At 40.5% G+C, this 14,088-nt stretch overlaps 1 protein-coding gene and 1 pseudogene across 1 annotated transcript in view; both read left to right on the top strand.

Annotated features, from left to right (window-relative positions):
* The window catches only part of LOC105484562 (SHC binding and spindle associated 1 like), a 48,972-nt gene that overhangs the window by 2,591 nt on the left and 32,293 nt on the right, over positions 1 to 14,088 (top strand). Inside the window, exons 3-5 of the mRNA XM_011746303.3 lie at positions 12,010 to 12,224; positions 13,007 to 13,093; positions 13,166 to 13,384. Coding sequence (XP_011744605.1) covers positions 12,010 to 12,224; positions 13,007 to 13,093; positions 13,166 to 13,384 — 521 coding nt within the window. The remainder of the gene's footprint in view (positions 1 to 12,009; positions 12,225 to 13,006; positions 13,094 to 13,165; positions 13,385 to 14,088) is intronic.
* On the top strand, positions 9,809 to 10,946 carry LOC139357062 (uncharacterized; annotated as a pseudogene).

Below are 14,088 nucleotides of genomic sequence, written 5' to 3'. Positions count from 1 at the left end.
AGGAAAGAAAACGAAATGGATCAGAAAACTATTGGCAAAATTTGAAATTTTTTTCCTTTGAAAAGTACCCTTTTTCGGGAGACTGAGGCAGGAGAATGGTGTGAACCCAGGAGGCGGAGCTTGCAGTGAGCCCAGATTGTGCAGCCTGGGCGACAGAGCAAGACTCCGTCTCAGAAAAAAAAAAAGAAAGAAAAGAAAAGTACCCTTTTAGTATAATATCTTCCAAGCCTTTATCTGATAAGATTTTTCTTTTCTTTTTTTTTTTTTTTTTTTTTTTGAGACGGAATCTCGCTCTGTCACCCAGGCTGGAGCGCAGTGGCACGATCTCGGCTCCCTGCAAGCTCCGCCTCCCGGGTTCAGGCCATTCTCCCACCTCAGCCTCCCGAGTAGCTGGGACTACAGGCGCCCGCCACCTCGCCCGGCTAGTTTTTTGTATTTTTAATAGAGACGGGATTTCACTGTGTTAGCCAGGATGGTCTCGATATCCTGACCTCGTGATCCGCCCGTCTCGGCCTCCCAAAGTGCTGGGATTACAGGCGTGAGCCACCGCGGCCGGCCTTTTTTTTTTTTTTTCTTTTGAAACAGAGTCTCGCCCTGTCTCCCAGGCTGGAGTGCAGTGGTGTGATCTCGGCTCACTGCAACCTCCGCATCCCGGGTTCAAGCGATTCTCCTGCCCCAGCCAACTGAATAGCTGGGATTACAGGCACATGCCACCACACCCAGCTAATTTTTTGTATCTTTGGTAGAGATGGGGTTTCACCACGATGGCCAGGCTGGTCTTGAACTTCTGACCTTGTGATCTTTAGTAGAGAAGGGGTTTCATCATGTTGGCCAGGCTGGTCTCGAACTCCTGACCTCGTGATCTGCCTGACTCAGCCTCCCAAAGTGCTGGGATTACAGGCATGAGGCACTGCGCCCAGCCCTAATAAGATTTTTCTTTGTTAGGCCTGTAGGGTAAACATTGTGGCATGTTTGATTCTGTTAAAGGTCAATTATCCTTATATAGAAATTAATATTTATAATCACAAATGGTACCCTTGCCCCAGATAGATAATTTAAATCTGTATTTTTGGATACAAGAAAAACTTATGTAACTCATTATGTTATACACTACTTGAAAACAATTTTAAAATATATGTTCTATGGAAAAGTCAGTGTCAGTTTCACAGATAAAGAATGGCATCTGGGTGTGGTGGCTCATGCCTGTAGTCCCAGCACTTTGGGAGGCCAAGGCAGGTGAATCACTTGAGGTCAGGAGTTTGAGACCAGCCTGAGCACCATGGTGAAACCCCCCCATCTCTACCAAAGAAAACAGGCACATACCTGTGGTCCCAGCTACCCAGGAGGCTGAGGTGGGAGGATCACTTGAGCCTGGGAGGCAGAGGTTGTAGTGAGCCTGGGGGACATAGTGAGACCCCATCTCAAAAAAAAAAAAAAAAAAAAAGAATACCATATTTTCAGTCATAGAGATTACAAAGGAATGTAAAAGATTCTTGGGATTAGTTAATTTTTCAATAAGACTCTATTAGTTAATTTTTCATTAATACTGTTTCTTTTTTTTTTTTTTTGAGACTGAGTGTGGCTCTGTCGCCCAGACTGGAGTGCAGTGGCCGGATCTCAGCTCACGGCAAGCTCCGCCTCCCGGGTTTACGCCATTCTCCTGCCTCAGCCTCCCGAGTAGCTGGGACCACAGGCGCCCGCCACCTCGCCCGGCTAGTTTTTTGTATTTTTTAGTAGAGACGGGGTTTCACCGTGTTAGCCAGGATGGTCTCGATCTCCTGACCTTGTGATCCGCCCGTCTCAGCCTCCCAAAGTGCTGGGATTACAGGCTTGGGCCACCGCGCCCGGCTAATACACTGTTTCTTTTCCTTTTACTTTTTTTTTTTTTTTTTTTAAGATAAAGTCTCACTCTGTTGCCCAGGCTGGAGTGCAGTGGTGCCATCTCAGCTCACTGCAACCTCTTCCTCTTGGTTCCAAGCAATCTTCCCACCTCAGCCTCCTGAGTAGCTATGACTGCAGGTGTGCACCACTGCACCTGGCTAATTTTTGTATTTTTAGTAAAAACGAGATTTCACTATGTTGGCCAGGCTGGTCTTGAACTCCTGACCTCAAGTGATCCACCCACCTCAGTCTCCCAAAGTGCTGGGATTACAGGCATAGCCACCATGCCCAGCCAGTAGTACTCTGTTTTTTAGAGGTTTTCTCATCTTCAGACTTTGAGTAGTTTTACCTAGATCTTTCACAACTTCTCTGGATTTTTTTTCATCTGGATAAAAATGGTTTTCATCTGGCTTTGTGTTTTTTTTGTTTGTTTGTTTGTTTTAGAAGTATAAGTTTGTGGGGTTTTTTTCAATCAGGTTTTATGTGGAAGCTTAACATTAAAGCAGAACATTTCTGATTGAAATAGATGATGGTGTCTTAGCATCTCTCTCAATACCTCATGATAGCCCCTACACTCCATAAAACTTTTCAAGATCTCTAAAGTTCCATGGAAACTCAGTGGATTAGGTTACCTGTAAGTTCTATCAATTTCTAAGGTTTTACCTGCAATACAGTGATTATTTAATCTGTCTCTGCCTTGCTTGAGAATCTGTGAGGGTCTAGTAATGTCCTCTAAATGTTAGGAAGACAAGATGAAACATGAGAACAGAGGTAAAAGAAGAGCAGTATATTGGCAGATTCTAATTCTTTTGTGGCAGAAAAACAAGGGAGAGCAGCTCTTGGGACATCTTAAAATAGTGCTGCACAATTAATATTGTTGTTTTATCTGACTCTCCTTCTTTAGTCTTACTTCAGTTGAAGTATTAATAATGCTATATAATGCTCTTTGTTCTGATTTCACAATAATTTATTCCTATGGACCCCCCAATCGCTTTTTCTTTAGATGCTATATTAGTTTTCTATTGCTGCCACAGCAAATTACCACACTCAGTGGCTCAAACAATACAAATTTATTATCTTACAACTCTGTAGGTCAGAAGTCTGACATGGGCCTAACTGAGCTAAAATCAAGGTATATGCAAGGCTGCATACCTTTATGGAGGCTGTGTGGGAGAATCTGTTTCCTGGCCTTTTTTATTTTTATTTTTATTTTTATTTATTTATTTATTTATTTTTTGAGACGGAGTCTCGCTCTGTCGCCCAGGCTGGAGTGCAGTGGCGCGATCTCGGCTCACTGCAAGCTCCGCCTCCCGGGTTCACGCCATTCTCCTGCCTCAGCCTCCCGAGTAGCTGGGACTACAGGCGCCCACAACCGCGCCCGGCTAATTTTTTGTATTTTTAGTAGAGACGGGGTTTCACCGTGGTCTCGATCTCCTGACCTTGTGATCCGCCCTCCTCGGCCTCCCAAAGTGCTGGGATTACAGGCGTGAGCCACCGCGCCCGGCTCCTGGCCTTTTTTAACCTCTAGAAGCAGCCTGCATTCTGTGGCTTGTGGCCCTCTTCCTCCATCTTCAATGTCCTTCTCACATTGCATCTTTCTGGTTCACTGCAGGCTAAAGAGGCAGTCCCCTTTTAACAGACTCGTGATTAGAATGGGCCCAACTGGGTAATCCAAGATGACCTCCACATCTCAATGTCTTTAGTTGTAATCACTTCTGTGAAGTCCATTTTGCCATGTAAGGTAACTAACATATTCACAGATTTCCAAGGATTAGGGCATGGATGTCTTTGGGGGCCATTATTCTGCCTAACATGAATTCATAACAATAACCAACCAACAAATAAAAAACTTAGAAACATAGTGTTGACTCCTGAACAGTGCAGGACCCTGCACAGTCAAAAATCCGTATATAACTTTTGACTTCCCAAATACTTAACTAATATCCTACTGTTGACTGGAAGCCTTCCTGATATCATACACAGTTGATTCACACATATTTTGTATGTCATAAATATGATAAACACTATATTCTTACAATAAAGTAAGCTAAAGAAAAGAAAATGTTATTAAGAAAATTGTAAAGGCAGGGCACAGGGGTCCATGCCTGTAGTCCCAGCATTTTGGGAGCTCAAGGCAGGATGATCGCTTGAAGTCAGGACTTTGAGACCAACCTGGGCAACATAGCAAGACCTCATCTCTACTAAAAATTTTAACATGAGCTGGGTGGTGGTGCACACGTATAGTCCTATCTGCATGGGAGGCTGAGGCAAGAGGATCACTTGAGCCCAGAAATTTGAGAGCAAGACCCTGTCTCATAAAAGAAAAATCATAAGAAAGAGAAAAATGTATTTACTATTCATTATATAGAAATAGATCATCATAAAGATCTTCATTTCTGTTGTCTTCATGCTGAATAGGCTGTGAAGGAGGAAGAGGAAGAAGAGGAGTTGGTCCTGCTGTTGCTAGAGTAGCAGAGGCAGAAGAAAATACGCATATAAATGGACCAATCCAGTTGGAACATGTGTTGTTCAGGGGTCAACTGTACTTGATTGGAAGGAAATCTAGCATATCCTTAATTTTGGTTATAAAATGGTCCAGAAATTAAGAAAATTTTTTATAACTTCTGCACAAAGCAGTTTGGCAAAATATATCAAGAACTTTAAACTAGCACTTTATTTCTGGAAATTTCTCCTATGAAAATCAGAAATGTGGAGAAACATTGTTTCTTGGCCTTTTGCCTAAGATCCAAGTGTAGAAATGCAGAAAAGGATTTAGGTGTTAAGGTGATCATGGTGATTTTTTTTTTTTTTTTTTTTGAGTCTGAGTCTCGCTGTGTCACAGTGGCACGATCTCGGCTCAATGCAGTCTCCAACTCCCGGGTTCAAGTGATTCTCCTGCCTCAGCCTCCCAAGTAGCTGGGATTATAGGCGTGAGCCACCACACCTGGCTAATTTTTGTATTTTTAGTAGAGATGAGGTTTCACCATGTTGGCCAGGCTGGTCTCAAACTCTCGACCTCACGTGATCCACCCGCCTCAGCCTCCCAAAGTGTTGAAATTACAGGCGTGAGCCACCGCGCCCAGCCACCTGGGCTTTTCTTTGCATCATATATTCTAGATGGGGTACTAGAAGAGCTAACAACCTGGAAACATCAACATGTGTAAAACAGCAACAACAAAAAGCAGAATGAAGACAGGAAAATTATTGTACTTGAAGATAGAAAAATAGAAATTATCAAATCTTAACACCATAAAGAAAATAGATTTAAAAGGACAGAACCTCAGGGACATGTTGGACTATAACAAAAGACCTAGCATTCATGTCTTCAGAGTTCCAGAAGGAGAGAAGAAAGAGGGAGGGCTAAAAAATATTCAAAGAATGGCAGAAATTTACCAAATTTGGCAAAAGATATAAACCTACAAATTTAAGAAGCCAACTTGAGAAGCATGGTTAAGGGTGGGAGTACTCCCACTGGGAAGAAGGGAATTGCATTAAAATTTACTGGTACTGAATGCTGGGATCCTCTATCTTCTACCCTCCAACTGTGCTTCTAGAACACAGGCAACTAAGGCATATCCCTCCAGGAATAAGTTTTGAAATATTTTTGTATGATCATGTGTTAAAAAAAGAAAAGACTTAATGATACTGACAGACCACAGAAAGAGACTGGGTGGATCAACCAGTGAAGAGGAGATGAGGAGGAGAAGAAAGGAAGAGAGAAGAGAGATGGGGGAAGAGGTCAGTGGCAAGAACAGAAGAAAGCAAATTGTCAAATTGTAAAAGTTTCTCAGAACCAAAGGACATACATTTGTAGACTGAAAGGGCCCACTTAGTGTCCAGCACATAGTGAAGTTTGGGAATACTGGGGCCAAAGAGAAGGTTCAGTAAGATTCCGGAGAGAAAAAAGATACGTTTATATAAAGAATCAAGAGGTAGAATGGCATCAGACATCAGATCTTTACTTTTTTGTTTTGTTTTGTTTTTGAGAAGGAGTCTCACTCTGTCTCCCAGGCTGGAGTGCAGTGGCACAATCTCTGCTCACTGCAAGCTCCACCTCCTGGGTTCAGGCCATTCTCCTCCCTCAGTGTCCCGGACTACAGGCGCCTGCCGCAATGCCTGGCTAATTTTTTGTATTTTTAGTAGAGACGGGGTTTCACCATGTTAACCAGGATGGTCTCGATCTCCTGACCTCATGATCCTCCCACCTCAGCCTCCCAAAGTTCTGGGATTACAGGTGTGAGGCACTGCACCCAGCTTTTTTTTTTCTTTTTAATACGGAGTCTTACTCTGTTGCCCAGGCTGGAGTGCAGTGGTGCAGTCTTGGCTCACTGCAACCTCCACTTCCCAGGCTCAAGCAATCCTCATGCCTCAGCCATGTGCCACCATACCCAGCTAATTTTGTATTTTTGGTAGAGACGGGGTTTCACTATGTTTACCAGGCTGGTCTGGAACTCCCGGCCTCAAGACATCCTCCCGCCTCGGCCTCCCAAAGTGCTGGGATTACAGATGTGAGCCACCTCACCCAGTCCAGACTTTTTGAAAGTAATTCTTAGTTTTAAAAAGCTATGAAAATATATTTTCAAAAGTTTTAGCTAAAGTGATATCCTACCGTATAATTTTATGCCTGGTCACACTATAAGTGAAGAGTAGAAAAAAGACATTTTCAAATATGTGAGGTCTCAAAAGTTATGTCCAATGCACCATTTCTTAGGAAGTTAATGGATGTCATCTACAATCAAGAAATATGAAGACATCAGATTCAAAATGTAGAGATGCCACAACATAAGAGAAAAACAAAGAGAATTCCTGGGATGATGGCAAAGTGATAACAGCTATGTACATAGCAGGCCTAGAGAGCCAGTTCAGATTAGAACTGGTCAGAGAACTCTGGAAGAGTGCTTTAAATAAAATGAAACCAGTATTTTATTTCGAACACAATCTATTGGCTTTGAACATATTGAAGAGAGATTTTTACAACTTAAGGAATTTGGGGCTAAATTAATGAAAGCCATGTAGAAAATGAGCAAATGGCTGGGTGCAGTGGCTCACACCTGTAATCCCAGCACTTTGGGGAGGCCAAGGTGGGCGGATTGTCTGAGGTCGGGAGTTTGAGACCAGCCTGGCTAACATGGTGAAACCCCATTTCTACTAAAAATTCAAAAATCAGCCGGATGTGGTGGCACACGCTTGTAGCTCCAGATACATGGGAAGCTGAGGCAGGAGAATCACTTGAACCCAGGAGGCAGAGGAGTTGCAGTGAGCCCGAGATCACACCACTGCACTCTAGCCTGGGTGACAAAGCAAGACTCCGTCTCAAAAAAACAAAAAAAAAAAAAAAAAAGAAAGAAAGAAAAGAAAATGAGCAAATGAAAAGCAATACAATTATTGACTGCTGGGAAAACAACATTTTTTGCAGGAAAGAAAAATCAGCTCACATCATATGGTTCACCTGTGAATCACATTTTTCAAACATATTAAGATAAATGCTGAATACTTAAGATATAACCACACTGGTGAATGAAAGGCCAGAAAAGAGTGGTTGTGTATTACGGAAATGAGGGAAAATAAAGAGACAACTGAATTCTTATCTTTCAGAGTTAGAAGTCAATATCTAATACCAAAAACTGGAAACAAAACTTTAAGTAGCAATATGAGCATATTATTTAAATATAAAGATATAAATGTCAAAAAATAATCAACTAAAACAGTTAAAAATGGTTGCCTCTGAGGAGCAAGAATTAGAGGGTGATAGAAGACTGTCAAGGAATTATATTTTTCTTTCTTTTTTTTTTTTTGAGATGAAGTATCATCTATGGCCATACCACCCTGAAGGCACCCAATCTCGTTTGATCTCGGAAGCTAAGCAGGGTTGGGCCTGGTTAGTACTTGGATGGGAGATGGAGTCTCACTCTGTTGCCCAGGCTGGAGTGCAATAGCGCGATCTTGGCTCACTGCAACCTCCGCCTCGTGGGTTCCAGTGATTCTCCTGTTTTAGCCTTCTGGATAGCTGGGACTATAGGCTCATGCCACCATGCCCAGCTAATTTTGTATTTTTAGTAGACACGGGGTTTCACCATCTTGGCCAAGTTGGTCTCAGACTCCTGACCTCGGGTGATCTGCCTGCCTCAGCCACCCGAAGTGCTGAGATTACAGGCGTTAGCCACTCTGCCTGGCCTCTTTTATTTATTTCTTTATTTATTTGAGAAGGAGTCTTGCTCTGTTGCCCAGGCTGCAGTGCAGTGGTGTGATCTCGGCTTACTGCAACCTCTGCCTCCCAGGTTCAAGTGATTCTCCTGCCTCAGCCTCCTGAGTAGCTGGCATTACAGGCATGCACCACCATGCCTGGCTAATTTTTGTATTTTTTAGTTAAGATGGGGTTTCACCACGTTGGCCAGGCTGGTCTTGAACTCCTGACATCAGGTGATCCACCCACCTCAGCCTCCCCAAGTGCTGCGATTACAGGCGTGAGCCACCGTGCCCAGCCTGAATTCTATTTTTCATAACAAACTTGGTACAGCTATTTGATTCTAAACCGTATGCATGTATAATACTGAAAAAAAATCAAAACTAGGCCAGGCCAGGTGCAGTGGCTCACGCCTGTAATCCCAGCACTTTGGGAGGACGAGTCGGGTGGATCACCTTGAGGTCGGGATTTTGAGAGCAGCCTGGCCAATATGGTGAAACTCCATCTCTACTAAAAATACAATTAGCCAGGCTGTGGTGGCACATGCCTGTAATCCCAGCTACTTGGGAGGCTGAGGCTGGAGAATCACTTGAACCCGGGAGGCAGAGGTTGCAGTGAGTTGAGATTGAGCCACTGCACTCCAGCTAGGGCAACAGAGTGAGACCCTGTCTCAAAAAAACCAAAAAAAAAAAAAAAAAAAAAACCACACTAGGCCAGGCACGGTGGCTCATTCCTGTAATCCTAGCACTTTGAGAGGCTGAGGCAGCAGGGTCACTGGAGGCCAGCAGTTCAAGACCAGCCTAGGCAGCGTAGTGAGACCCTGTCTGTAACAAAAAAAAAAAAAAGAAAAGAAAAAAAAAAAATCGAGTGTGGTGGCACAGGTAGTCCTAACTAATTGGGAGGCTGAGTGGAGAGGATTGCTTGAGCCCAGGAGTTCGAGGCTGCAGTGAGCTATGATTGTGCCAATGCACTTTAGCTTAGGCAACAGAGTAAAACCCTGTTTCTTAAAAAAAAAAAAAAGAGAGAGAGAACTAAAATATTAAAATATAAAGCTCAGTATCATATTTCATAATGATTCTTTGGAAATATATTTTTGTCTTGTCACAAATATGGATTGCAGATCATTTATTATCTTCAGACACCCAGTTTTAAATTGTTATTCTATTTTCTAAGTTTTCTTCTGTCCAATAACTGCTTTGAAGAATAGAATTTATATTTAATTAATTATAAACTTTGTATTTCAAAGTTTGGTTAGTGATTTGAAAATATTTCCTGTATTTAAATTATTATTGTTTTAGGTCCTGATGATGTAACACTTGCTGATACTTAAAATATTTTTTTGACATAACTCTACCAAAAAATAGAGAATTTCATTGGCTGTACTTGAAAATTTTCAGAACAGATTTTGGAAGTGTTTGTGTTAACACTAATTTTGTGCCAACATTTTGAAATTTGTATTAATATATAATTTATTAAATTTTTTAAAAACTATCAACTTCGGTTCTGAAGCACTGATTTTCAGACAAGTACAGGGAAGTATCACCATACTATGGTGAAATAAGATGAATAAACAATATAGCATGTTGTTCATGAAGCTAAATCAACTTAAGAATTTTACTCTTGGTGGCTCTCAGCAGCTCGGGAGGCAGGAGGAGTGGCAGCGGCCAGGCAGCCCAGTTTCGCGAAGGCTCTGGGCGCCCCGCAGCCCGCAGGCACCGGGCACGCGCCCTCCCTGCCGCCAGGATGCCCAAGAGGATGGTCAGCTCCGCCGAAGGGGCCGCCAAAGAAGAGCCCAAGAGGAGATCGGCGCGGTTGTCTGCTAAACCTCCTGCAAAAGTGGAAGTGAAGCCGAAAAGGCAGCAGCGAAGGATAAATCTTCAGACAAAAACGTGCAATCAAGGCCGGGCGCGGTGGCTCAAGCCTGTAATCCCAGCACTTTGGGAGGCCGAGACGGGCGGATCACGAGGTCAGGAGTTCGAGACCATCCTGGCTAACACGGTGAAACCCCGTCTCTACTAAAAAATACAAAAAACTAGCCGGGCGAGGTGGCGGGCGCCTGTAGTCCCAGCTACTCGGGAGGCTGAGGCAGGAGAATGGCGTGAACCCGGGAGGCGGAGCTTGCAGTGAGCTGAGATCCGGCCACTGCACTCCAGCCTGGGCGACACAGCCAGACTCCGTCTCAAGAAAAAAAAAAACACACAAAAAAAACGTGCAATCAAAATGGAAAAGGGGAGCAAAGGGAAACAGGCCGAAGTGGCTAACCAAGAAACTAAAGAAGATTTACCTGCAGAAAACGGGGAAACGAAAACTGAGGAGAGTCCAGCCTCTCATGAAGCAGGAGAGAAAGAAGCCCAAGTCTGATTAATACCATACACATGTCTTACCAGTGGTCCCTGTCTCCCTTCTTGTGCAATCCAGAGGCATATTTTTATCAACTATTTTGTAAATGCCAATTTTTTAGTACCTCTAGAAACATTTTTAAGAAGGAGGGAATCCCACCTCATCCCACTTTTTAAGTGTAAATGCTTTTTTTTAGGAGGTGGAATCATTTACTTGTTGTTTATTTTTTGGTACAACCGGAAAGTAGTGTGGGATATTGAATTATGGGAGACTTTGACTGTCTCGTGTGTCAGCTTAACATTCCATAGGTGGGAGGTTAGTTTTTATATCCTATAATACGAAGTATATTAAATGGCAATATGGAGTCAGTCCTGCATTTATTGTCTTCAACATTTTTAATTATTTCTAGTCCCATGTTGTTTAGTAGAATTTTTTCCTAAAGAAAACCACTCTTTGATCATGGCTCTCCCTGTCAGAATTGTGTGCACTCTCTAACATCTTTGGTTGTTAGTCCTGTTTTCCTAATAACTTTGTTACTGTGCTGTGAAAGTCTACAAATTTGAATATGTAGTGTAGGTGCTATTCAGTTGTGAACTGGTGGCCCGTATGTAACAGCTGACCAACATGTGAAGATACTGGTACTTGATAGCCTCTTAAGGAAAATTTGCTTCCAAATTTTAAGCTGGAAAGTCACTGGAATAACTTTTAAAAAGAATTACAATAAGTGGCTTTTTAGATTTTCATTAGGTATGTTAAGAATTGTGTACAAATTGAAATGTCTGTACTGATCCTCGACCAATAAAATCTCAATTTTGAAAAAAAAAAAAAAGAATTTTACTCTTTATGTCCTTTCTGCTTTTTTTTTTTTTTTAAAATGTTTGAATAGCCATTCTTCCACCAATGGTGTAATACAGATAGCAGGGCTTTTTTTTTTTTTTTTTTTTTTTTTTTTTTTTTTTTAAGCATCCTCTTTATTTGTTTGGTATTTTATTTGTTTTTTTGTTATTATCATTGTCATTTTTATTATTTTGATACTTTATTCAGTGCTTACTGTGTGCTAGATGCCCATTGGAAGCTTATAATTATGATTTATTATATTTAACATGCTTTTATGGCAAAATGGTTCAAACATTTTTCGATAATATTAGCTGGGCACAGTGGCATGTTCCTGTAGTCCCAGGTCCTCAGGAGGCTGAGGTAAGAGGATGGCTTGAGCTGAGGACTTCGAGGATGAGTGTGCAATGATTACACCTGTGAATAGCCACTGCACGCTAGCCTGAGCAACACAGTAAGACCCTGCCATATATATATATATACACATACACACTGTTTTATGAAATCTCAAAGTCTGGCAACTCAATCTTAGAAACAAATAATGTAGGAGATACAGAATTCCTTTCATGAAACTGCAAAAAATGTGTTTAAGAAGTAGGGTTTGAAAAACTATTGATAGTATATTTAATATTGATCTATAATTCTATATGTTGATTGTTGAAGAAGTCATAAACTTAAAAGAAGAAACTTTATAATGAGTTCATATATGAGAAAGAAATCCTGTGGTTTACTGGTATTTGTAACTACATCTCTTATGACATTTATCTTAGGTAACTTGTGAACCATACCAAGACTCATCATCTCGTTTCAAAGTTACTGTTTCTGTTGCTGAGCCCTTTTCTTCCAACATTGCAAATATTCCAAGAGATTTGGTTGATGAAATTTTGGAGGAACTGGAACACAGTGTGCCTCTTTTGGAAGTGTATCCTGTTGAGGGACAAGATACTGATATACATGATATTGCTTTGGCCTTGGAAGTTGTCAGGTATTAGGGCCTTTACTTTTGAAAGTTAAATTTATCATATCCAAAAGTTAATGTGAAAGTTTTGCTCATATAATCACTTTATAAGCATTTACTGATTTAATTTTCATTCACTACTGCTGGATTAAATTTGTCCATTTTAAATTAACATATTGTATTTGTAATTTTTAGTAAAAACATTTTCTTGCAGAAACATTATATATAGGTAATGAAAAGTTTGCAATTTTTTAATCTTAAATTTTATAAAAATAAAATTCAAAAGAATTCTTGAAATAAGTAACATTAACTTCTATTCATATTTAAGCATCTTAAATTTATTAGCATTCATTTCTCAAATTTAAAGGCATTACAAATACTAGATATCATCATTCACATTATATTACTTCTTATAAGTTGATACAATTTGAGGGAAGCTATCCACAAACAAAATACGGAATATTTTTTTGGCATGTTTTTGTTTTTCTAATGTTTTCCTCCCATACACATTTGGTAGTATCTTACATATTATTTATTTTTTGAGCAAATGATAGCCAAAATCTATAAAATTTAGAAACGGAATTTTACAGTCCCACTCATTATCTCATTTACCATAACCTAAAATAGAATGCAAGTCATCTAATTTTTAAAGTTTTACCTTTTATTTTAGTTGACTCAAAGGTCACTTTAAAATATTTTGCTTAAGAATTAAGATTGAGGTAGAGAATTCTGACATCAGAATATCTGTTTAGCTCTAAATCAGTAGTGGCTCTTTTTGATTATTGTCATCTTAATTTGGTTTATCGTAGGTTTTTTTATGACTTTCTTTGGAGAGACTGGGATGATGAAGAAAGTTGTGAGAATTATACTGCACTTATTGAAGAAAGAATTAATTTGTAAGTATAGTTTATAAACTTATGCCACACATTAGAAAAAATAAACATTGTAATTATGTTGATAATTTTCAGGTGGTGTGATATACAGGATGGAACAATACCTGGTCCTATTGCACAACGTTTTAAAAAAACTTTGGAGAAATATAAAAACAAACGTGTCGAACTCATTGAGTATCAGAGCAATATTAAAGAAGATCCATCTGCAGCAGAGGCTGTTGAATGCTGGAAAAAATACTATGAGATAGTCATGCTCTGTGGATTATTGAAAATGTGGGAAGATTTACGCCTCCGGTAATAATTTGCTCTATTTCAAATAGAAGCAAAATTTACATGGTTATTTTATCATAGCACTTATTTTGTGGTATATGTTCTGATTAAAGTGAAGTATAAAATTAGATGTCTAATTTATGAGGTAAGCACAAGGTACAACTATCAGTATTGGAAAATTATGTTTGTATTAGCTGAATTCACTAAAATCATTGTTTTTTTGACCAAAAGAACTCATTTTAATCCATTTCCTTCCTTATCTTTCATTTTAACTCTTTTGATTTTGGCCAAAGCATAAGAAAGGAAGAGGTAGACCTCCTCTATATATAATATGTGAACCAAATAAGATAAGTGGATTATAGCTAAAAGAGTAGCAAGACATAGACAGAGTCTGTCTACCGAACAGTTTTTAAAAGAAGCATAAAGACAGGCTGGACATGGTGGCTCACACCTGTAATCCCAGCACTTTGGGAGGACAAGGTAGGAGGATCACTTGAGGCCAAGAGTTTGAGACCAGCCTTGGGCAGCATATTGAGGTCCCATCTTTACAATAAACAAACAGATTTTTTAAATTTAGCTAGAAATGTGGTGGCATGTGCCTGTAGTCTCAACTACTTGGGAGGCCGAGGCAGGAGGATCACTTGAGCCAAAGAGTTTGAGGCTGCAGTAAGCATTGATCATGCTACTGCATTCCAGCCTGGGCAACAGAGGAAGACCCTGTCTCTTTG

The sequence above is a fragment of the Macaca nemestrina genome, chromosome 1 (genome assembly GCF_043159975.1).
Source record: "Macaca nemestrina isolate mMacNem1 chromosome 1, mMacNem.hap1, whole genome shotgun sequence".
Classification (NCBI taxonomy): Eukaryota; Metazoa; Chordata; class Mammalia; order Primates; family Cercopithecidae; genus Macaca; species Macaca nemestrina.
This window is presented reverse-complemented; position numbering and strand designations above follow the sequence as displayed.